Raw genomic sequence first — 27286 nt, 5'->3', positions numbered from 1 at the left:
GACTTAAAATCTTAACTGGAACCTACATTCTTCAGAAAAAAAGGGCTGTGTTCAATAAAGCTATACCAGATGGTACCTGTATGATGTGCAAAAAGAACGAAGAAACTATGAATCACTTTCTGTTGATTTGTGAAGAACTAAAATGCATACGAAAACCACTTATGTTAGAAATAATAAACATTAGTAGTATGCTATTTGCCAAACATAAAGTAGATGCTGCAATTCATATAACAACAGTAATAGTCAACCCATATTTTTATTGCACACGGTAAAATTCTCAAGCTCTTATATCAGACATTGATACTCAACTAGAACCATTATGCAGAAGCTTGTGCTATAAATTAAATGCTAGAAGATATCAGTTACTGGACATTTCAAAGAAGTCAAAAACTGTCACGTGTGTTAAATAATATTCCTTGTTGAGGACTGATCGCATCTTGGTACTTCCCCGTTTCCCTTAATTTTTTTCATACTTATGGATAATTTATTTTCAGATAGTATAAATTATCTCATCTAGTTGGATAAATTATTTTTTAAATAGTATAAATTGTCTCATTTAGGCTTTTTAATAAGCATAAACATTTTAACTTTTTCAAAATCCTTGTGATTTTCAATTTATAGCAGATAAGAGACAGTGTGCTTAGATGACATTTAAACATTTAAACTTAAAAAGCAGATGAAACTTCTTTTTTTTTTTGTGTGTGTGTGTAAATAAACCGTGACAATTTGTCTTATTGGTGGAGGATTGTGACATAACTGTAAATAATTCAATAGACTGAGTGTGACCGTTTTTTTTTGTGTTTTTTTTTTATATATTGGTGGATAGTTTTCCTACTCCTATTTTTGGAGGTGTGCCTAAATTGGCAGAAGATAGAAAATACAGATACATATACAGATACTTCATTATTCAAACAGATTTTTTTTTTTATTTATGTTACGTTGCTCTGTTATATTATTTTATAAAAGTTTTCCAAATAATTTTCCGGAAAGTTCTCGGACTTGTTCAGAGTGTTATAAAAAAAAACTTTGTAAAATATCCGTCGATTGGCTGACTTCGTCCAATCATTTTTGTTGTAACGTCCGAGTACTGATAAAATTTTCAAAATGGATACCGTCGACAGCGCAACACCCGACAGAAAACTTAAGAACTTGTTGTCATCCTTTATTTCTAAACCAAGTTATGAGCAGAGTTCAAAAAGGTATTTTTCCTTGTTCCTTTTGAGCAGTCTACGATAGAAACATACTGGATAGTATAGAATAGAAATAATATGTATTTTTCATCACGTTATCATTCGGTCAAAAGCTCCTTAGAGCTTGTGTTGTTTATTTGTACTCATGCCGAATCAAAATATCATATCTTACAGTGCACAGGCACTTGTCTATAGAAAAATAGTCTGAGATTACTCTGACGTCCAACGATTTTCCCACGGCTGTTTTGCCAGACAAACACAGAGCTCGTCCCATATCACAAAGTGGATATTTGCCCATCCAAAATAGATGCGTTGCTTCGTCACTTCTGGTGCCAACGGATGGTCTTGGAATTATATAAATCGAATATCAATTTGTTCATTTTTCATTTATCTCTTCATTTATATGTAAGTTTCACCTACCTGACTAGTCCAAATAATTATGACGTTTGGCAAGGCTATTTTTTTTTCTTTTCTGGGACATCTTCCTACAACGTCATAACGCTGAAGCAATTTTTTACGTCTGGAGTTTGAGAGCAAATTTTGGGGGGAACTTTGAAACCTAATTTTGAGAAGAAATTTTTATTGCCGGTTAGAAATTTTTACGGAGTCACAAAGTCCTACCTTTTTTGTGCTTATTGATGTAAAATATTTCCAGAAATATCCAAAAGAAAGGATAAAACAAGATAAGATTGCATTTGAAGTGGGGGAATATTTATTTTGTTTGGCCAAGATTTCCCACAATTACCATCGGCACGTGACTTCCGGTGAATATGAAATTTAAAATCTGGTCAACTTTAATGGCTCCGAATTTCCGGAACGTTCGATTTACATTATCTGGAAATTTAGGTCTGTCAAATTTTAAAGGATTTTAAATTTTATATTCACCGGAAGTCAAGTGTGGGAAATCTTGGCCAAACAAAATAAATATTTTACATCAATAAGCACAAAAAAGGTAGGGCTTTGTGACTACGTCAAAATTTCTAACCGGCAATAAAAATTTCTTGTCAAAATTAGGTTTCAAAGTTCCCCCCCAAAATTTGCTCTCAAACTCCAGACGTAAAAAATGGCTTCGGCGTTATGACGTAGTAGGAAGGCGTCCCAGAAAAAAAATAAAATAGCCTTGCCAGACGTCATAATTATTTGGTCGTAGGAAGGCGTCCCAGAAAAAAAATAAAATAGCCTTGCCAGACGTCATTTATTATTTGGACTACTACCTGACACCCTTTTTTTTCCAAAGAGGGCATACATGAAAAAACATACAATGTCAATGAGTCATTACTATTTTTCAAAAATTGTTTATCTATGTAACATTGTACTATCACTTGTTTCAAGTAACTCTGGCTTCCACACTGGATTTACAGTTTAAATATAAAAAAATCATACCAGTTTAAATTTATACAGGGCTCCATTCGGATGGGATGGGTGTACAAGTACAAAATGTATGTAGCCACGTTCAATAATTTTATTAAGGCCATAATAAATAATAGGTTTGTTTGCCCAAATGCTACCTACCCAGAAAAAAGCTGCCTACTCTAATTCTTTTATTGTCCTGATTTGAAGAAGTTTTTTTTTAATCAAATAGGCATGAAGACTAATAAACATCTGATTCTTCAATTCCTTTTTTTGAAACAAAAAAGAAAATGCTGCCTTCCTACCTACAGTACCCACTGTCTCAACCTTTGTGTAGGGTTTGGGCAAACCAAAATATTTTTAAGTGCGGCCTAAACTGCTATTCCTTTGGGAGGCTTAAATATGTACAGTACCATCCAAACATATCGATTCGATATCTTTTTTGTCCGATTTCCGTGTTTCTCGGAATCACACCGCGTACCGCGGATTTCACTCCTAAAATCCTCCAAAGATTCTCTCCCAACACCGCGTGGCTGTTAATTGGTTTATTGCCCATCGGATGTACTTAAAATTAACGACGCGTGACAACATAATTGGATTACCCAGATAATTTACCTTTGAACATTTAATCGATCTTGGTTGCACAGGTGTGCTTTAAAATCACGGTATTATAAATAGAGCAAATGTTTTCCTTTCTTTGACAGATAAAGATGTGACAATATCATTTAGGATCATTTAGAATAAGATAATTATTATCTTATATGTTTTTGTCTTGTGCCATTATCTTTAAAATAAAACGTTCATACGAAAAAGTATGAAGAAAATACTTGTTATTTTGTGTTTCTATTACAGTCCAGTCAGGTCATACATTGTGTTCTTTCAACAAGGACGATTTTGCCACAATAAGTATCCTTTGTAACTTATTCAATAAGCAATATCGGCGCATTAACTGTTCATTATTTAAAAATCAACTGGCTAATAAAATCATGTTGTTTTTACGCTCGGATCATCAAGTAAACTTAGTTTACTGAGCAATGTGAAATATAATGTTTCACCACCTCGGTACATTTATACAGACTTGAATAATTTAAATTACGAACAGAAACTGTAAAATGACAACTCTGTTGAACAAAGGAAATAATTTCAAGTGATATTGATAGCGCTCGTCAATTTCGTATTTTACGGAACGGTTGTCAAATTTACGAAAGTATTTAAATCAATTTCGTCATTTAAATTTGGAAAGTGTAAAAATATTTTCACATTAAAGTACTATAATTCTACCGGTCTCCATATGTTTGACAAGTTTATGCCGCTCAATCATTTTACGTTTACAAAAGATGTTAAAAGTTGTGATGATAAGTAATCCGCGTATCCTATCCGATAGGTCACTAATCCTTTAATTATTAATAAAATTTTTCAAACCTCATAATTGCCCATCATAATATTCTATTCCAGTTAAATCAGTCATCATTTTATTTTCAAAATTTCCCAACCGCCTACAATTGGCATTTCTTTATCGTATTATCATGATTATTGTCATTTGAATACAATCAGTCACCCCGGACAATTTCCATCATAATTTCAATTAATACATCACCAACTGTAAATCTATATTATTGACCATGGACATATAACTAATGTACTTTCTTTTTTGAAAGATAAAACATTAAAATTCAAATAGTTAAAAATGTGTTCACGTTTATTCGGATAAGAATTATATTTTCCCGATAAATCAATTGTAAAAGGACCTTCTGGAGCCTCAATACGATTGCACAAAAATGTCGTTCTGCAACTTTAGAAACCTTGAATGGACTTTCCCACGGTCGGCCAGAAAGGTCACCTGAGTTTACTAGTACGCGATATTTTTTCCCGCCCTTTAAAAAACTCGTGCTGTGGATAACATTAATGTTAACTATTTTTAGCATTTAACATTGTTAAGTAAGTCAAGTTCAAGTTCAACCCAAACTGTTGATAACTGAGATGTGTATCGTGGAATTGTCTTCGCACGGCAAATAATTGTTTTTAAAATCTTTTGTTGAAAATACACAAATTTACATTCATTGTGCGAAAGTTAATATTAAACAAAGACGAATTAATGCAGCTGGAAGTATTCCTGTTGTAACGGAAATGTAATTATTCTGCTGTACTGCCAACAAATCGTAAAACGAAAATGCCGTAATTGTTAAGCATAACGAATGGTGAATAATATTTTCCTTTTTATTTGAATATACAAAACTTTCAAACACGTAATTTTATTTAACTGCTCAGATTAATTTAGCGAAAGTTTCCGGTTATTTTTACACAAGTATGCTCATTTCGTAAATAAAATATTAATTTACCGGTGAAGACATCGAGGTCAAAATTAAGTAGTTTTCATTTTTTATAAAACTTAAATACAATTGAAAGAATTAACAACAACATTTTGCTTTTAAATCTTTTATTCATTCCAGCAATTAGATAATCGTAAAAAGAAAATGCCGTAGATTTACACAATTAATACGGGGCAATCATTTTGTCTAATGAATGGTGAATAAATTTTCCTTTTTACTTGCATATATAAAACTTTTAGACTTATAGACTTTAACTTTGAAGTAGAATATTTTGTTTTTCACATATTCCGCTATATTTTATAATCGGTTTTTTTTTAAAAGCAAGTACATTAAGGTTAAGATATTTTTAGAAGGGCTTACAAAAAATACGAAAATATTTTGACTTTAGTTTTTATTACCACAAATGAAATTTAATTAGTATAAAAGACATTTAAAATTATACACCTGTTTGACACTTAAACTGGTACAGTAGACCGGAAATATAACTCTTTATTACTTCAACCTTTACCTGTCAGGTAATCCAATTACCCATTCAGTCTTGTGCCGGTATAGATCAAAGTAGGATAAGGGCAATTAATTCCTCGGTGTAGAGTGAGCTGGTGTAGAGAGTGAGCTCGTTATCACAATAAACATTTACCTGATTTTGGGAGAGATTACTCCCAAATTCCTCCCAACATTTTGGGAGGAATGTCGGAGTGGCTCCGACATTTTCCTCGGTGTAGGGTGTGGGAGAGTTGGTACTCTTGAACTGTACTGTAGTTTCTGTTACAACTGTTCTTCCGTTGTCAAATTTGATATACCAACTTGGATCGCTTAAGGCATTTTTGTTTTTTTTTAATTAAAAACGCTCGTCATTTTCGTAATTTACGAAAGGGTTTTCGCATTGACGAAAGTATTTCAAATTAATTTCGTCACTTACAATTTGAAAGTGTAAAAATATTTTCGCATTAAAATACTATAAATCTACCTTTCTTTATGCTTTTGACAAGTTTATTACCCCCAGATAATTAATATTTTCAACAGGTGTTAAATGAGTGATTACAGCTATTCTACTTTTCGCTTAATAAATCTCATAATTGACCATTATAATTATTTCCCCGGGAAAATCAGTCAGTTGGCATTTCAACAACCAGGAGTATAGTCATTTGATTGAAATGATTTGTTACCCTCAGACAGTTTGCATTTGAATTTCATTATTTTTCAAACAATTACAATGTGAAGTTGTTTTTTTTTTAATCATTTATTGTAAAATTATTATGTTCATTTATGTACATGTATGCTGTATGCCTTCAAACCATATGGGTAAAAATACAGTGCATTTATTCAATAAACTTAACTTTAATGTCTATGAAAAACAAGTCATGTGTATTTTAATAATACATATATATGTACAAATTGATACTTCATGTACAGTAGTAGACTTGTACATGTAGTTGATCCTAAATGAGCTCTGACAACTGTTTGAAATAATTGCATATCGTTGTGTGTGTAAAATTAAATAGGACTTCTAAAAATGTCTAAGGCTCTAACATGTCTTCTTAATTTGTCACCTCTAACATTGTCTAATGTGTGCTAATCCATGTTTTTCATAACCTTATTTTTAGAAGCAGCAATATGACATATGGTTTCAAGAAGAAACATTTAACAAATGTATATACAAATGTAGTACATGATGATGTACATGTATATACAGACACACATGACAGAGATTGTTAAAGGATTAAGAAAAACTTAAATTCTAATATAAATACATGTAAATACATAGATTCTTTTTCAGAAAGCGATCTTTCACAGAAGAGACAACTGAGAGTAATGTTGCTGCTTCACATGATATAAAGATACAAAGTACAACAGCTGAACAAAAAAAGAGGAATGTTGATTCCCAAGATGAGGAAGCCTTTTTGGAGAGGGTTCAATCTTATGATGTATCCTTTTGATTTGACAATATAATTAAAGGGATAAGGTATAATTGCCAATGAATGAAACCGATACCTTATTGTTAGCTGTAAATCGCACAGACATGACAAAATGTGTAAAACACACATATGCAATGACATGTCAAAATATGAAACAATCCAAACAAATAAAAATCAAAAGCTTGAACAAAATTGAATTATAATGAAAATTCAAATATGGACCATAATTTGCTATTGGGCTCCGTTTCCTATAACTATAGAAAAGTGATAAAATATGAATTACTGTAAGAAAAGTTGTAACTACATCTAAAGATGCCATTATTTTTATCAACATACAAGTGTATGCTACTCTTCCCTAGAAAAAAATTTGAAATATACGAATTACAAAGATTCTACAACTGTATTTTTGTGTCGTTTCTCGCGAGCATAACGCTGACTGATTTATAGATAATCGTCACCGGCAAATTCGTAACTTTTGCTTTCAAATAACAAAGAACATCGACCAATAAGAATAGTGAGAAGAAAATGCAGAGAACTATAAGTATTTATGTAGCAGATGTATGAACAGTGGCGTGACTTTTGTGTCCGATTTCCTAACGAAAATTTTAGATGATGTAATCTGCTTTGTTGTAATAGAATTCTTAAAAACAATATGCAAATATGAACTCTCGCGAGATGTTCAAACAGGTAAATCAGAGATGATTTACATTCTTTTTTTGATCTTCGTAATAATTAAGTAAGAAAATGACGTTATCGTTATGCGTTACATTTCACACGAAACAGAAGTCCAGTTATTTATTAAAATTGTTTTTGTCCTTAAGTTCTAATCATTTCCGGTCATACGTAAAACATGTGACTAACATGTGATAACGCCATTACGGCCGGATGTACGAAATACTAGGTCTAAACATTGTTTTTGTTTCCAACGGGATGTTAGCAAACATAATCTGTAGACTTGTTTCGTCTTGTTTAAAAGAGGAAAATACAATTATCAAAGAGATTGCGCCGGTGGTCTGTTATTTTTCCTATGTGCATAATGTTACATACGATCCTGTGTGAAAATAAATGCCCAATGACTTGACAAAATCGATTTCATATTTGACAGACGTTAGAACACACTTCGTTTCCCGATAATGACGTGAAGAGTCCTTGGAAAAATCAATCGAAATTACGTCTCTTATCATTGTACCAATGCTCGTTGGATTGATTTAACTTCAGCAGTAAATATTACTGGATATTTTAGGTCAATAAATATAATTCAATAAAAAATACATGTTAATATACCGTTACACTTGGAATGTACAAAGTTGGCATCTTTGTCACAGTTTTTAATTAATATTTTTTATTCATGTTCTGCAAACACTTATCAGAAACGCAATAAACTTGTCAAAGGAGAAGTAAACTTTTACCATGCATGACTTGAAAGGAAGTACTTTATTGATTTTAGCCCACTAAAGTAGATTCAAATGTGGAAACCATGTAGATTGTGTACAGGTCACAAGTATCACATTGTGCCTATTTTAAAGATTTTAATTCCAAGTTAAAAGTGTTTTTTTTTACTGGATTTAAAGAATGTTACATTGTCAATGATTTGGAATAAATTGTATATAACTGGAATATCAAAACCAAATATAAATACATTTTTTTGGCTTAAACATCAAGATACAACGATTATGGTATCCTGTATCAATGAAGAAAATATGGAAAATTCTGAATAAATTGTGCTAATTGTTTTCAAAACAAGCACATATTTAGGAGTTTTATAATACTGTTACATTTAAGATGGATTTTAAGAAAAAGTATACTGTTCAGATTATTTTAAGCAGATTTTGCAATAAAATAAAATAAAAAAATGCTTTCGGTTTCTTATGGTTTCCTGTCAGGTTTAAAAAAAACTTTAATATAACATTGAAAATAGATTTTAAATATTAACATGAAGCAAGTAACACTAGTAATGGTGTTTATTTATGCCTTTTGAATTATATTGTGCAAAATAAAGAAAATAAAGATTGGTTTCCTGTTTGGTTTCATGTCATGTAAACGGTGAATCAAAATGTATTAATTTTTTCTCGAAAAACTCAATTGTTTCATTCATACTATTCTTACACCAACACAACCCACAAAATAAAAGTTAAAATTTTAGAACTTATAAAAAAGGATACAAAAAGAAACCAAAGGCCGAATACCAAATTATGGTCCATATGCTAATAAAATGGATGCTTATTGTCATTTGTAAAGACCCAAAAAGTTTGACAATTCTTTCACAACATTTGACATTTGATTGTAGTATATTTTCATTCACTCTTATCATGCTTATTGATCTAGGTAGAAGATCTGTTGTCATCAAAGAAAAATTGTCAATCACCTGCAAGAATTGCATTCTGTTATAATCATGATAATATATATCTTTTTTAATTAGTTGAGGTAAAAAAAATCTATTTTTTTAAAATGTAATGTAATTTGAATAACATTTCACAATAAAAAAATGAGGAAATGAATATTTTTTTGGCTCACCTAGAAGCAAGATAATGGCATTCATTTTCTAGCATCAGAACACATGTACAATGTATGTCATCTATTGCTCAATTTTGAAATTAAGTGATCGATAAGTAAACTCATCATAGATTTTGTATTTCCGCTTTTGTCTACAAAAGAGTCATCTGTGAAATAAATTAGGTAATCTATTCCTGAGTTAGAAAAGTGGTTGGTATTTTGTTAAATGGATTTCATAACATATTTGTCTTAACTAATGTCAGATGATGTCATGGTTTGCCAAGCCATTAGACTTATCTCCCTTGATATGTTCAAGATATGGATGGAAGAATAAAGAAACAGACATGTTACAGTGTGTTGGATGTAAAGCAGTATTGAGTGGTCAGCTACCAAAAAGAGCTAACAGTCTAATATGTAATTTATAATCATGTTTTCAGTTGTATTATATTAAGTAAAAGATATAAGCCACTTTTGATTAAAAAAATCAAGCAAAATACATCTATCTAATCATGTACAATCCTTAAAATGTTCTCACAAGACATAAGTCTGTCAGATTTTCATTTTGTAATTTTTGGCAGACAGCTGCTATAGGACTATAAATTTCTTTCTTATAATACAATAGAGGAAAAAGTCCTGATGTATCCTTAAATTGAGAGCTTGTAATAAGTATTAATATAAGACATCAGCCATTCAGGGTTTCCCCTGGGTCAATTATTTTTTCCCCAAACCAATATAAAAAATTAAAATTTACCTTTTTTTCTTACCCCCCCCCCCCCCCCCCCCCCCCCTTAGAGTCTACATTTAATGAATAAACATTTACTTTAAAAACAACAGATTTTGTTTTTAACATAAAAGGGGAAAATATTCATTGTATTTTAAACAACTTTTCTAAATGAGGGGGCCTTCTATACTTTTAATAATCATGATAATAAAGAAGACTAAAGTCATGGAATATAACAAAATTAATGGACATGTTTTGATTATATAATACCAGTATTGTTCGTAGGGAAAGTTTCTTTAAAAGAAAAATACTGATGTGCCCTTATGTACTAAGAAGTGGTTTTCTTACCTGCCAACTTTTCAAAATGCCCATGGGGGTTTTGCGTGGAAGATGGCTGTCATAGTCCTAAAAAACCTTGAAGTGGGCTTTTAAATACATTTTAATGTTGTCTTTTGGCTTCTTCATACTTTAATAAGCCTTTAGTCTTTATAAAAGAAATTGTTTTGTTTAAAATTGTGGACAAAATTGCTCTTTTAAAATTTCAATTTGGGAGCCTCCATGGGGGAAATCCCACACAAATAGTGACAGTTGGCAGGTATGGACTCACCGTTTTTACAACAAAACAAAAGCTTTTATCATATCAAATTGATCCCTCATTTCAGGTGTATTCATAACATGAAAGGGCTATTCTCAATCCAGGGGTTGTTTCCAACCTATTGGATAGATTTCTTCATAACAACAGTTTTCTTTTCTTGACCATCATAAAGGAAAAGGTTGAGACGTAAAACTATGCTTGAAACACATGTGTCACTCAAACGATTTTAAAGAAGTCTCCCTATTATAAATCAATTACTTATATTAAAGCCAAAGAATAATTAAAGTTTTAAATTGGAGATTTTTTTTTGCTTTTGAACATTTTTCATCACAACAGCAGCTTTCTTTTCTAAACTATCTTTAAAAGGAGAGGAGACCTCAAAAGTTTGCTTCAAACATGTGCATCGCAAAGTGGTAAATAAGTTCTGTATCTGACATTTAGCAGAAGCCATTTAACCATATCATTTTGTCAAACATTTCAATCAACACCTTTATTTATACCTCCTTTGTTGTCGTCTTTAGTTGTGGATAGCTATAAAATGCAATCAGCTGATTATTGATTTTCTGTCCAAATCTTAATGAGGTCGAGGTGAATTCCAAGTATTGCCTGATCGAGAATCTCGAAAAAAAGTAAATAAAAAAGATGGAGGAAAATGAATCTTTCTATATATTTCTTTGGCCAAATCCTTTCGGAAATGACAAATTTTTTTTGCCACTGATTTTTTTTTGCTCACATTTCGAAAACTGGTGACCGCCAGCGGAAACCCTGGCCATTGATGGTCTTGTCCAAAATAAAAAACATTTTCTACAAGAAAAAAATCTTTGTGAAAGTGCTACAAGATGTCACACATAGTAGTGGGTAAAAAATCTTTGGGAAAGACCTTGTTGATGTTACCATGGTTACCAAAAACTGTGTGTTAACATGGCCAATTGAATCAATTTCAAAGCGACTTCACAATGAACATTTCTGTACTAAAGTGTCTAGAGTATATCATGTATTTAATTCTTCTGTTAAACTAGTATAAAATTGAAAGGATCTGTGAATTTCACTACTCTTATCCTTCCAGCTTCCCCACCATTAAAAACTGACTTCCACAAAATAGCACAATAGTGTTGAAAGTGGCATTAAACACCAATTAATCAATCAATCAATCAAATACTCCTTTGACAGCTAATTGTGCCACCATAATGATGGACCACAGGCTTCAAATAAGTAAATGTTTTAAAAAGAAAGTCACACACATTTAGATTATGTCTTTAATATGCATACATTTACATGAACTGCAGTTTCAAATATCTATCCATTGTTGTCAGTGTTGCCCTTATATGCATTGTAACTCTTTAATAATCTAACCATACCTCCTTTCAGATCATGAAAGCTGCATGAAACTAAAAGATAATCTCAGAACTGCACATCTGAAGTCATGTTTTTGGCCAGCTTATCCAAGTCCAGGTATTTACATGTTGAGCATGTTGAGAAATTAAAAAAAATTGTCAATTTAAATATCTCACATTAAAGAAGTAAATATTATAGTTTATACTCACAGATGGTTCTTATTCTCAGAAAACCCCAGTTACCTGTATTGTACTGTATAACAAATCGAGCTTAACAATGATGTCAACTAATTATAATCAACTTGAAAATATACCCAAACTGAACAGATATTTTTTTGGTACGATTAGGAGTTTAAAACTAAAATGCTAATGTAAACATATATATTTCATATGTATATACTTCATTTTTGAACTTATTATTCATAATCAACTGCAATATTTTTCATTTTTAGAACTTAGATCAGTTCAACTAATAAGACTTTTCAGGCCTCCCGTAATTATAAACCTTAATGTGTATTTTTAGAAAGATATTCTTATATTCCAATCAAAGATAAAAGAAAACTTGTGTGCTGTATAACAGAATACATTGATAGTTTACAAAAAGTTCAAAGTCGTCTACCTGAAATCTCACTGAAATCTTTTGAAGAAAAGGTATGTTATTTTTTTAGAAGAAAACTGTTATCTTGCTCTACCAAAAATAATTATAAAAAATTCAGAAAATATTGATTATATTAATTTTCAGAAATACTTATACCAAGGAGGTTATATTAGGAGGAGAGATAACGAAAGACGATAATTACACATGAAATGTTACCGACTTTTCTGTAAGTGGGTGTTATAGCGAACCAAATGAAAGTTTTCCACAGAGTCGTCTGCTCTTTACCAAGGTATTTAAACTTTTGCAAGTTTAACTGTCCCATTGAATCAATACAATAGCTATTGTTCTTGGTGAAGTTTATTCACTTGGACATTTAAATTTCTTCTAGGAGAAATCTATCTCTCATTAATTTGCTTGACCAAAAAAATATCTTATTTGTTGATTGAAATACATGTAGAGTGGGGTGCCCCTATTCGCCGGGGACACAATTTCGCCGTTTTATGATTTTGAGGTGTAATAACTTCAAGGGATAGCTGAAATGAAAGACATATACTAGTAAATGATATTATATAACAAATATGATTATTTTTTAAAACTGAGACAAAATTGCGGCACCTACTGAAAAGGACCTAAAAATGGACAACAATTTTTGGCCAATTTTATGAAGAAAATACACATATTCAAAGAAGTATTTCTTAGTAATTCTTTGTCTGAATGCCCTAAATTGCAGTTCTTTTAACACCTTTGAAATATCTGCTATTCATCTATAATGAAATTGATTTGATCAATGTTGTTTAAAGCTGCGTTTTTTTTGTTTTAAATAGATATGTAAAAATGGCGAATAAAGTTTTAATTTGTGAACAGACTAACAAATAGCAAATTTTAATAGGTAAAATGTTGAAATTTGATCAGAAGTCAACTTTTAATTTTTAAATCAGTGTTTCTATCAAACAAATTGAAAATGTGTTATTGATTGAATAAATACAACATCATATGCAGTTTTATAATGACTTATTTGTACATATATTTCCAGCATTGTCAGTTCAATTTTTTGTTCAGGTAAATTAATCAATGAGTGATATATTTCTCCTAGAAGAAATTTAAAGGTCCCAGTGAATAAACTATACAGAGAACAATACCTGTTGTATCTGTTAGATGGGACAATAGAACTTACAAAAGTTTAAATCGACAGGTAACTTGCAGGTGAATCTGTGGAAAACTATGATAGGCTTCGCAATAATTAGTTGGGATCAACTGTGTAACACAGAGGGAGACTTTGTCCTAATTACATACCCGAGTAAGAACGGAAACACCGGTTATACAATTATTGAAATGTTAATCAGATTTTTTTTGATATTTTTTGTTAAGTAATTAAAAATTAAAATTTTATGTTAAATGTAAACTTATTACCAATAGAAATATAACGAATATCTGTCTCATTGCCGTCAATGTTAATATCAACAGTCATAACAGAAAGTCACTTTTACGTTGTTCCCGATACATTTCTCTATGTTTCAATTGCAAATATTCCTTCCGGTCGTTACCGGTCACCGTAACTAAAGTACTTTGCATATTCGTATATTTTCTGTGATTATTACCTGCCAATTCTCATAAGCAGAAATTGACAGGTGAAGCGAAAATCTTTGTTTAAAGCAATGTAGTACTGAATAAAAATCGCTCACTAACTTTCCTTTAAAACTTCATAACTTTGTCATTTCTTTATCTTTTTTCACCGTAGACAGACAATTGATTTTGAAATTGTGCGTCCGATCTTTTTACATATCATAAACACCTATACACTGCATTGTTACCGAAAATACACCTGAACTTTAATGACCCAGTCACTGATAACAATTACGTGACATATGCGATTTATCTAATAGCCCGAACTACTCACGGTAACAGCCCGGTACATCAGAGGGCCATGTCAAGTGGGTGATAAACATGTTGGTTTCTTTATAATTTTGTCATTTTTCTCTGATCGAAGTGCTATCCTGGGGATGCTAATGTTGTATCAAGCAGAGTGTTCACTCTCCTTCTAATATAACCTCCTTGCTTATACTAATCAGCTTCCAAAAATGATAAACTCTAAAAAAAAAAAAATCATAGGATAATGTTTTACTGTGTGATACATGGTTATATATTCATTAATTATCAACTTCCAAATACCTGTATAAACTAAATACTTAATTGGCCATGTATGTTATTTAATCACATTTGTCTAAGGAACTACAAATCAAAACTTTCTGTTAATCGAAATAAACTTACCTATGAGCGTTCTTCACCATATGAAGTCTATTTACATTTGCATCAACTTCCTGATAAATACTTAAAGAGCAATAGTTCACAGTTCAACTTGTAAATTGCAAGAAACTTAGGTAAACAAATCAGATATAAAAAAAAACACAAAAAAGACAAAGCCATCTCTTTTATGGGTACTTTCAAGCTACTCAAATTTGTGGCGTTTACTGGTTTTTAGCTCACCTGGCCCAAGTGAGCTTTTCTCACCACTTGGCGTCCAGTGTCGTTAACTTTTACAATCTTCTCTGTACCTACTAGGCCAAATTCTACCAAACTTGGCCACAATCATCATTGGGGTAACTTGTTTAAAAAATGTGTCCAATGACCCTGCCAACCAACCAAGATGGCCGCCATGGCTAAAAATAGAACATAGGGGTTAAATGTAGATTTTGGCTTATATCTGACATGGGGATAAAATTGTTAATTAGGTCAAGATCTATCTGCTCTGAAATTTTCAGACGAATCTGAAAACCTGTTGTTGGGTTGCTGCCCCTAAATTGGTAATTCTAAGGAAATTTTGCCATTTTTGGTTATTACATTGAATATAATTATAGCTAGAGATAAGCTTCAAACAGCAATAATGTTCAGCAAAGTAAGATCTACAAATAAGTCAACATGACCACAATGGTCAGTTTATCCCTTATTAAGGAGTTATTCCCCTTTATATTCATTTTTTACCAATTTTTCATAATCTTTTTCAAAAGTCATCTCCTGAAACTACTGGGCCCAATTTAAGCATACTTGGCCACAACCATTATTGAGGTATCCAGTATAAAAATTGTGTGCGGTGAGGTGACCCAGGAAACCAACCAAGATGGCTGCCATAACAAAGGGGTTTAAAATGAAGATTTTGGCTTATAACTCTGAAACCAAAGCATTTAGAGCAAATCAGACAGGGGTTAAACTGTTTTTCAAGTCCAGATCTACATGTAACTGCTCTGAAATTTTCAGATGAATCGGACAACCAGTTATTTTTCTTTCTTTTATTTGTTTTTCAATAGTCAGGTTTTTTCACACCCTATTTCACTACCACCTGACAATGGTATTAAGGGGTAAATACAGAATATATAAGAGTCCAGTAAGACCCCTTTTTGGCCCCAAAATATAGCAGTTTTAAAAAATTGTTAAAATGTAAGCTTTTAGTTATTTATTGGACAGTAGAATGATTCTGCTACATAAATATGGGCTGTTTTTGACAATACAATGCACATATATCGGGTACTAGCACCATTAAGTAATGCTTAATTACTGAAATCTTCACAATTCTAGCATTTTAGTTAAATTTTAGACGGTTTTCGTGTAAAACAAAAGTGGCCGCATTCCTGTTCATCCTTAGTATTGAAATGCAAGTTGTATTTTATGATAATACATAACATATATCATGTACATAAAGGTTGAGGATGAACACAGATGTGGCCACTTTCATTTTTGACAAAAAACCATCTGAAAAGTGACATTTTTGGCATATTTGGTAGATTTTTAATATTTGAGCTTGAATCAGATCGTTTTTAATGACTTAATCAGTTAAAATCTTTCACATTAACTAATTGATTCAAATGAAATAGACACTGACATGTTTTAAAAGTGGTGAAAATCTTTCATCAGATGAACATAAAATCGGTTCTTACCGGAACTACTCCTTTGCTCATAATTTATGAATTATTTCTTTTCTCTAAACTAAACATAGATAATATGAAAAGAACACTTAGTTAAATATTACATGTAAAGGAGTCCAAAATTTTTCACAAACTTGGACTTTATCATTTTTCTTTGCAATATGATTTTTCAAGAAATTGGTATTTTTTTATTTTATTTTATTCTTTAACTCAATCATATTTGGTTTTGTTTCATTTAATTTACATTTATATATATAATTCTTTGTTATTATGATTAGCAGATTCAACCAAGAAACACATTCTCTTTGTTGTTAGGTTGCTGCCCCTCAATTGGTAATTTATAAGGAAATTTTTCGTTTTTTTGTCAGTTGACCCCTTAAGGTTCCACTAAACTTGACTAAAGTCAAAATATAGGACACTTCATAAACATCTAAACTTTGCCTGTATTTGTCAACCTATAATGATTAAAGTCAAAAACTATGAGAACATATGTTCATTTAAACATACTTAATATATACACACTATGTAAATTGTAAATAAACTTGAAATTGTTATGTTGTGGCCAAACCAGTTGTTGGGGTGAACACCAAATTTTCAAAAAAAATCTATAGGCCTGCAAGACGACTTAATTTGCTTAAAATTGGTATGGATGAATACTGTTACATGTAATGCAGGGCAAGCTCATGTTGATTTGTCACATACATATGTTTTAATGGCATATTTGTCCAATTTCTGTATTGTACCTTTGATATTCGTTCACATAGATACCTGAAATTGACCAAAACTCGAAAATCGGTGCATTGTATGAAAAATCAACATGAGCTTGCCCTGCATTCAGGGGCGTAGCTAGAAAGAAACGATGTGCAAGCACCTACCGCCGAGCGGAGCAAGGCGAAAAATTTTTGGGACCTTTTATGCAGGAAAATGTGTTTTTTTCGGCTTTCGGTCATAGGACAGTTGAAAGAGGAGCTACATGTAGATAGGACTTATAAACAATTTATGAATGTAAAACTATTCATAAAGCTTCTGAATAAAGTAAATCATGGTTAATTGAAAACATAAACTACACATTTTTCTGATACAGAATTGTCCAAAATCTGCTCTTCGGGTCTAGGCAGAAACGAGCCTCTCTATTTATTTGTCAGTATTCACACTGAAATATCGTTGAATATGCAGTAATGCTAGCGATGATAACCTGTCATTGTTCATTGTTGATCGTAGATTTGATTTCAACAGACGTAGTACACTGATAGATCACCACGGTAGCACTTGCGAGATGTTATAAACCAGTGTACGTGTTTGCCATCGAGCGACCTCCCAATTGAATTCGTCAAAATTACATACCAGGTCAGTTTCGTATGTCTCACACAATGTTGAGATTTGTTCGTTTGTTATATTTCCTACAACACGAGGAAGCAGATACGGCACAAAGAAGCGATTTTCTGATTATACTAGACGCGACTCCACTCTCCAGTTCCATTATCATATGGTCTATAAACGCAAAATAAAATGACTTTCCAATACTGTTTTGGCGTGTTTGCAGGATGAGTGGCTCTGGTATTCCCTCGAACACATCGCCGTGGCATAGTTTCAACGATATCGAAGGGTTTAAAGCTAATGCCGATTGGTACATCTCATTCCAAACAGATAAACCGTACTCTGTAAAATGGGCTCCGAAACTACATGTATTAGACTGAGTATAACAAATTCAAATCTTGTAAAAGATACAAGTTACAGTGTCCGATTTTGTCATGCATGATCTCCAATAAAACTTCTATTTTGAAACCAAATGCCGTTATTTAATGACATTTCATCAATCAAAAAAGTGGCAACATAGTGTAAAATTTGATTTATAAATTTTTAATTTTGCAATATTTTTTTTGGCATGCCGAACCGATGTGCACGCAACTGCGTGTTGGCGTATAGGGAGCTACGCGCCTGGCATTATATATAACAGTATTCTTCCATACCAATTCTAAACAAATTAAGTCGTCTAGCAGGCCTCCAGATTTTTTTTAAAAGTTAGTGTTCACCCCAAGAACCGGTTTGGTCACAACATAACAATTTCAAGTTTATTTACAATATACAATGTGTGTATATGTTAAGTATGTTTAAATGAACATATGTTCTCATATTTTTTGACTTTATTCATCATAGGTTGACACATACAGGCAAAGTTTAGATGTTTATGAAGTGTCCTATATTTTGACTTAAGTGGAACCTTAAGGAGTTATTGCCCTTCATAGTCATTTCGTAAATTTTTGTAAATTTTAACAAAATATTTTCCTCTGTTTAAACTAATGGGCCAAGTTCATTATAGATAGAGATAATTGTAAGCAGCAAGAATGTTCAGTAAAGTAAGATCTACAAACGCATCACCAAAACACAATTTTGTCATTAATCCATCTGTGTCCTTTGTTGAATATGCACATAGACTAAGGTGAGGGACACTTTTTTTTTTTTATTGAAGACTGATAAATTGTAAGATACTCTTCAAATGTTTTTTGTTTGATATTTATTAGGTTACAAACTTGGTAGATATCGTGTCATATTATTTATATTTAAACTTTTTCATAACTTCCATGAAACCAAGAACCCCACAAATAATAACCAATCCACAGTGTGTACATTTTTTCTCCTGTAGGGTTTATCAGCCAATCATTTAGAAGAGATGAAGTGTGCTGCTGAGAAACATTTAGAGAACCATAATTTAGACAACATTGACCTAGGAACATTTAGTATGGCCATCACTGGATGGAAAGTTAGGTAAGTCACATATAAAGCATATGGTGGTGTTTTTGGTTTTTTTTGCTACGACCCTTTGAAAATACCCAATTTTGATTCTTTTCCCATTTTTCATCAAATTTTTCCCTGTGGGGCTATTATTGTGAAAAAAATCACAGTTCCACAATTAAACTTTTTTTCATACTTTCAATAAAGATGAAGTGGACCAATCTGAATAAATTTGACATAAAAAACACTATAGGTAGGTGTTAATATAAGAAAGTTTTGATCATATTTTTATGCTTTTTTGTGTCACATTCACCATGCTGTCAATTTTGTAAATTCATGATTTTTCTTAGTTTTAAGAACAAAATGCATATTATTTCAACTTTTTTGTTAGAAAGGATTGAAAAAATACAAATTATATTGGATGTACATCATTGTTGTAAAATCATTTTTTGTATCCCTCACCCACTTTCTCAAAATTTTGGCTAAAAAGACTGTCTTGACTGGTTGTAAAATGTGAAAACTGGATTACTCAAAAACTATTCATTGTAAATACACAATTTAGTTATATAATATTTTTGAAATTCATTGATATTTTCCACTTGTTTTTTAAATAAATCAAGAGCGAGATTTAAGCGAGACTGAGACGTCAGCAGAATACATCCTTAAAACAGCATAAATAAATTCAATCAATGACCATTTGAACACAAGGCAAGTGATATTAAACAAATGTTGGCTTGCATATTTGATATTAATTGACACATAATTTTAGGTACTCTTTCATGATTTATTTATTGTTTTATAATGAAGCAATATATATTCTGTTTAAAATGTTACTTCTGTGTAAAAACATGCATCATTTGTTTATGTGTTACATATTTGTTTTTCATTCATTTTTTTACATAAATAAGGCCGTTAGTTGTCTTGTTTGAATTGTTTTACATTGTCTTATCAGGGCCTTTTATAGCTGACTATGCGGTATGGGCTTTGCTCATTATTGAAGGCCGTACGGTGACCTATAGTTGTTAATGTTTGTGTCATTTTAGTCTTTTGTGGATAGTTGTCTCATTAGCAATCATACCACATCTTCTTTTTATGCCCCACCTACGATAGTAGAGGGGCATTATGTTTTCTGGTCTGTGCCTCCGTTCGTTCGTTCGTCCGTTCGTTTGTCCTGCTTCAGGTTAAAGTTTTTGGTCGAGGTAGTTTTTGATGAAGTTGAAGTCCAATCAATTTGAAACTTAGTACACATGTTCCCATGATATGATCTTTCTAATTTTAATGCCAAATTATAGTTTTGACCCCAATTTCATGGTCCACTGAACATAAAAATGATAGTACGAAGTTCAGGTTAAAGTTTTTGGTCAAGGTACTTTTTGATGAAGTTAAAGTTACATCAACTTGAAACTTAGTACACATGTTCCCTATGATATGATCTTTCTAATTATAATTCCAAATTATAATTTTGACCCCAATTTCACGGTCCACTGAACATAGAAAATGATTGTGCGAGTTGGGCATCAGTGTACTATGGACACATTCTTGTTTATATCATGTTAAAGTACTGTTTTGAATATTATATAAGTATGAACATTTTATGTATTTTGAAGTTCAAATCTTCTGGATGAACATTTTATTGTACCACCAAGCCTAAGGAGCATTATGTATTTGTTCTGTTCGTCTGTCTTTCTATCCTGTTTCATGTTAAAGTTTTTGGTCAAGGTAGTTTTTGATAAAGTTGAAGTCCAATCAACTTTAGCTTTTATACACATGTTTCCTCTGATATCATCTTTCTTATTTCAATACCAAATTAGACTTGTTGACCCCAATTTCACAGTCCACTGAACAAAGAAAATGATAGTGATAGTGGGGCAATTGAGTACTATGGACACAATCTTGTTATATGCATAAATCTGATTAAGGAAATATGTTTTCTGTTCTAAAGTTTGAATGTTTACTTATTGATATTTTGGACAGAATAAATTCTGGCCTTCCTTCAATTAGAAACCAACATTAAAAAAATTAATTCATTATATGCCAGTATATTTTTTTTTCTTCATTTCAGTGATCCAAAGACAGGACTCATAGTTTGTCATTTTTGTAGACGAAAAGTAGGTTTATGGAACTATGCATGTAAAAATGCTGAAGACAGCTATATAGATGATTCAATTTCAAGTGAGGAGTCTGATTCAGAAGCACAAAATTCTCCAAAGACTAAAGGACTTAAAGTTGACAATATTTCTTCTCAAACAGACAGCAAATCTCAATCAGATGAAGAAGTAGCTACTGGCACAAATGCAAATTCAGCTGATGACCAACCAATAGTTAGTCAACAAGATGACCAGCAATCACTGGAGAGTGGATTTAATTTTTCACAGCCTAACTTTTTGGACCCTACGGCTAGTTCTGAATTACCTCCATTTTTATTTGAAGATAATCAGTTTATTTTTTCACAGCCAAGCTGTGTTGTTAAAGATCTTAATCCTGTTAATGAGATGGATACGCCTGAAACAGGTCATGGTGATACACATGATAAGTGCAATAGTGATAATAAGAAAAGCCCGGTGAAAACAGACTTGGGAAGTCCTGCAAAGGCAGACAGTATAGAAACAATTAGTCATGAAAAAGTTAATGGGGATAGTGAAAAATGTAAAGACTCTAATTCAGTTGATGATGCGCTAACGCTAAAATCAACATCTCAAACAAATCAGGACTCAGTTAGTCTGATAAACAATATATCTGCCCAGAATGGTAGTCAACGTCCAGGACAGGACACAGAAAGTCAGCCTAGAAGAAAGAAATTAAAAGTGGTAGGTTGAGCGTTTACAAATTATGTACATTAATGAATGAAATGAAGAATATGTACCATTGTGTACCTATGGTATTCTATGAAAATATATAAAGAAATACAAGACAACATTTATCCCTAGTTGACAAAAATGCAATATTCTTAGAACTTAAATTAATAGCTAAGAAACACTTGACAAAAACAATTTATGAAAATAACTTCATTTGAAAGTGATGCCATTTCTTCTACTTAGATATGTAAGTTTAATGATTTTATATTTACCTCAAACAGGCCAAAATCAAAACTTGAATATCAATTAATTCAGTTATGAATGTACATAGCTGTTTATTCTTTGCATATTGTTTGTCCAAATTATAAACTTTAAAGAAAAATCAACAAGTGATCTTTTCTGTAGTCTGTATCTCTAAGTGACTTTCCCTTTTCCCCAAAAAAAACTTAAACAAACCATAAAAAACAAAGTATATATTTTATAATGTAGTAAGCAATGGTGATCAGTAACATGAGTAAGGTCCAAGGATTTTGTAGGTATGAGAACGTCATTTATTATTGATTTTAATCAGTTGTGGACAATTCAAGAAGCTTATGTTATTTTCAGGTGAAAAAGGATCATTTCAATCCATTGGAAGAACACAGATATTGGTGTCCTTGGATTAACAAATTACCAGAACAAATAAGTTACTCACCACAGAAGATTTCAGATGTGTCCCAAAGTGATAGAGGAAAATCTAGCTATCCATGGGAACATGTCTTACAAGTTATATGTCCATCCTTCTTTGATGTGCCTCAGGAAGATTCCATGTCAGAACATTTCAAGCAAGTAAGTTACATGTAACAATGGTGATTGATTATTTTGCTGCTTAAGAAATAATGAAATCTGCAAAACATAATCTTCACATTGGAAGCAGTTCATATAGATTAGACCATTGGTATTCCCGTTTGAATTATTAATGAAATAGATTGTACTTGCTTTAAAATGTCATCAGTGTTATTTCCTGTTCATTCACAAAATTCAACAAATTGCAAATAAACAAAAAGATGTTTAAATAAGGCTTCATACAAGTTGATGCTTTCGAAATGGTGAAAAATTTAATTTGACACATATGAGTTGGGAAAACAGAAGTTTAATGTTTGTGTGTTTAAAAACAAAAATTTGTATTTCAGAGGAAAGGAACTAACAAAAACTTTTATGTGTTTCTAAATAGTCAAATAATCAATAGCTAAACCCGGTGTCAGATATGTTTTAAGTAACATTAATTATTTCATTTATTTTTTACAGCATTCTCCAGTGGCAGGATTGAGACAGCTTAGAAAGTTGATGAAAGACTGGTCAAATTGATTTAAAAAAAGACATTTACTATCGGTGCAGTTTAGATCTTTTGGGAAATGCGATTTTCGGTTGTATATAAACATGATAAAAGCATTGACTGATATATAAAACAAACAAAAATAGCCATAATACTTATATGTTGTATGTACAATTTGCAACAACAAAAATATCTTGTACACTAACAAGTCACATTTTTTTTAGCTGAGAATTTATTGTACATCAGCATATTCAAATTATTTTGTGTCATTTGTGTATTTTCATACTTTAGTGCTATTTTTCAAATCATCTCAACTTTATCATATGACTTTGTTCTTTAAAAGCTCTCTAGTATTTTATTGTTTCGAGATTTTGTAATCAGGAACAAAAATATTGCAATTTTTGTAAGTCAGGAATATTACATTTGTTTTTCATTTGTTTGATTTTGTTTTGCCATTTTCAAGTAGGGAAGGGAATTTCTGAATTTTCCTAGTAGTTAAGTATTTTTATTATTTACTTTTTTGTAAGTCAGGAGCAAATTACATTTTAAATACTGCCAATCATCATCATTGACATTGGATACCAATTTTTATTTTGGGATAAACTACAAGTATAAATATTGAAAGGAGTACAAATTTCAAAAACCCTGTAAACAAACTTTTGCACATTCTCAAAATCAATTATCCACGAAATACAAGTTTGACTTTATTTACAAAAGTTGGTATCCATAAAAAAATAAACAAACCACAGTATGTTGAAATAATAATGTGCCATCAGCTCCATTCATCATCATGTTTACTTTTATACCCCAATTATCCCTTAGCTTACAAAATTCATTGAAGCTATTCCATTATTGTATAACATAAGTTAACCTATGTACATCTAAGGTCAAGATAAATAATTAGGATTTTAATCACTGATGAAGAAAAAGAAGTCATGGTCGCAACCTTAGGTTTTGTAGTTAACCCTGAGTCTAACATGTCTATATATAGAACTTTTTGAATAACAACACATTGCTTGGATATATTGATGAAAGATGGTGTAACTTTAATACATCTTTCAAGGTCATGACTCATGAGTTATGATTACAGGTCACGGTCACACAAACATAATTCTATATCTTTTCAGCTTCATATTACTTGTGAGGCACTAAAAGATTTGTGGAATATATATAATCATTAATGATTTTCTTATTGGTTGTATTTAAGAGAAAGGAAAAATTAGGTATAGTACTGAACAGGGTTACAAAGTCCAAGTGGTTGTTCTTAAATTATTCAATAAGACTGTCATTGCCCTATCACTTACTGTTGGGTCTTTTTCTGTTAAAAAAAATTGCAATTTTGTATTATGTTTCATAGACATGATAGATGTCATATAAAATATACAGAAGAAAATATAAGGGGGGAAAATTAAAGATTCTTATACCGTTAATATTTGGCGGCGTTAGTTATTTTAGTGTTAGGTTAGGTTTTATGTTGGGTTAGGGCTTAAGTCATAGCTATGAATAGTGTTAAGGGTTGAAGTGGCTGTCAAAAACTAAGAAGTAGTATTGAATCCAATGCAAAAACACTGAAGAATATAAGTACATGTAATTGTATATTTTTTTTACAATTTGTGTAGAAATTTGACTGTAGGGGAAATGTATTTAAATATCTGCAATGAATTTTTATTCTGTACTTTTCAGTAAATTATTACATTCTTACTATAATGACTTGCTATAGATGTGTATTTGATCCATTATGAATGCAACATTTTGATTGAGATTATGTGTAAGCATTTAAACTTTCTTAAATTGACAGAAATAACATTCTCTAAGATATGTTCATGATGTAAGGAGTGTTAAATTGTAATATTATCCTGTAACACATTATGGGAATATAAAAACTTTTTATAGGAAATTACAGAATATTAAGCCATCCATGGCAATATTTTTAACATGTCTGAATACTATCTTGAAACACCCAGTTAGTGCAAAAGATGATGTGATGTATTGTGGGGAACATTTAAATACTGATTGTATGTCCAAACCGTCCATCTGTAGTCTGTCTGTCCAGTCTTGAAAGCCCTTTCACACATACAGTTCATGTCAGATTTTTATTTAAGTTTTATCAGAGGTTTATATTGGACAAGTTCGAAAGTAAATGCCCATCAATTAATTTTAGCAGAGGTTTGCCATGAAGAAATAAAAATTTATAAGAAAAATTGGATTTTTAGTGTTCTTATATGTACATTTGGTGGTTGTTAAATTTTTATATGGAAAAGTACATTGTAAGTGCTTTTAAGCATACCTTTCCCTGAGATTTTTCTGAAAAATGGAACTTAATTTTTTGGTTTATAGGTGTGAAGCGGGGGACATTGGAACTCTGTTTGATGATATATGTAGTTAAACTAAAATCTATTGTTAGACAAATCTGAGAACTGCAGCCTATTTTGAGCATCTATTTATACATATTCATGGTAATCTATGGCAGATATTATAGAACAATATCTTCTTCTGTATAAGTGGATAAGTACATGTGTGCTTATTTGTCTGCTGTAAGTATCAAACTTAATCATTGCAATAAATTTATAACATCTGTGAATGTGTTCTAATTTTTTTATTAACTAGTTGATAATTTTAGTCTGTTTGCATGGTCAATATCTATTCTAATATAAACATGAGGAGTTTTAGGTTCTGTTTGAAGCTGTTGCTCATTTACAATTGGAAGGTAATTAAATCTTGAAGTACTACAGCTTTTTGAAGCCCCATTTATTGGCATTATGTTTTCTGGTCTGCGTGCATTCGTTTGTTCATCCGTCTGTCCTGCTTCAGGTTAAAGTTTTTGGTTGAGGTAGTTTTTCATGAAGTTGAAAAGTCCAATTACCTTGAAACTTAGGACACAGTTTCCCTACGATATGATCTTCTAATCTTCTATTTAAATGCATTGATTGCCACCCCTTTTTTTTCATTTGGAAATTTGGTTGATTATATAGGGAATCACTGAAGCATAACTGGAGTGGCCCCACCCCCTTTTTCGTTAGGTCATTCAGTGGACCGCCCCTTATGAAAAGTTCTTGATCCATAGCTAAGGGTTGTTCCAACTCCCAGAACTGCCACATGATTCAAGTCTAAGTAGTTTATCTACGATCATTACTAATCTGTTGACACTGAGTTTTCGAGGTTGAACTCTGCAGGTGCACTCAACTTCGGTTTTGATTGAATGGGATTGTCATTTTCTTTTTTATAAAGTCTGTGGTTTCTATGGGTACCCCAGCTTTATCTATGAATTAAAACTTGCTGCTACCATATAACTAATAAGTGTCATTAACACCAACCATCATTCTGATTCATTATCTTGTCTTCACAATGAACACAATCCATTGTTTATTACTTTTCTTGCAGTTATGAGGGCTATTACAATTGCAAATATGATATTTAGACACATCTTTCAGCTTGAGAAACCAAAATGTGTATTGAGTTTGTTGTAGAGGATTCCATGTTAATTAGAAATTGTCATAATAAGAAAAACAAGTATATATCACAAAATCACACAGTAGTGCTTTTAATGCTGTTCTTCATCTCAAAGTCACAGTGTGGCCTTCAACACAGAACAACAAAAAGAAGTCACTCCACTACAAGTTTTAGATAGAACCTAACACTGGTTTAAGTTGAATTCTTTTTAAAACGATTCAGATAGACTTTGTAAGACTTTGTAAGATGTATCACCACCAGATGTGGCCTGTTTGGGAAATCAGAGAGTCGTTGTGGATGGTAAAACATCTCACACTGCACCAGTCCGATCAGGGGTACCACAGGGGAGCGTACTTGGACCACTCATTTTCCTTCTGTTCATCAACGACCTACCGGACTATGTTCAGTCATCAACAGCCCGCCTATTCGCTGATGACTGCGTACTGTACAGAAGGATCCAAAATGATGCAGACTCGCAGTTACTACAAGAAGACATGGACAACTTGCTCAGATGGGAATCTGATTGGCAAATGGAATTTCATCCCAGCA

At 31.7% G+C, this 27286-nt stretch overlaps 1 protein-coding gene across 1 annotated transcript; it reads left to right on the top strand.

The window, feature by feature from the left end:
* Window positions 1-1084: 1084 nt before the first annotated feature.
* On the top strand, window positions 1085-25864 carry LOC134720688 (uncharacterized). Its single transcript, XM_063583122.1, has 9 exons — window positions 1085-1199; window positions 6648-6795; window positions 9543-9693; window positions 11964-12047; window positions 12453-12580; window positions 19089-19210; window positions 21240-21984; window positions 22579-22800; window positions 23260-25864. The coding sequence occupies exons 1-9, from the start codon at window positions 1105-1107 to the stop codon at window positions 23317-23319; spliced, it is 1755 nt and encodes a 584-aa protein (XP_063439192.1). The 5' UTR covers window positions 1085-1104; the 3' UTR covers window positions 23320-25864.
* Window positions 25865-27286: the final 1422 nt, after the last annotated feature.

The sequence above is a fragment of the Mytilus trossulus genome, chromosome 1 (genome assembly GCF_036588685.1).
Source record: "Mytilus trossulus isolate FHL-02 chromosome 1, PNRI_Mtr1.1.1.hap1, whole genome shotgun sequence".
NCBI classification, from domain to species: Eukaryota; Metazoa; Mollusca; class Bivalvia; order Mytilida; family Mytilidae; genus Mytilus; species Mytilus trossulus.
The sequence above is the reverse complement of the archived record's forward strand: the minus strand, read 5'-3'. Positions and strand labels throughout refer to the sequence as shown.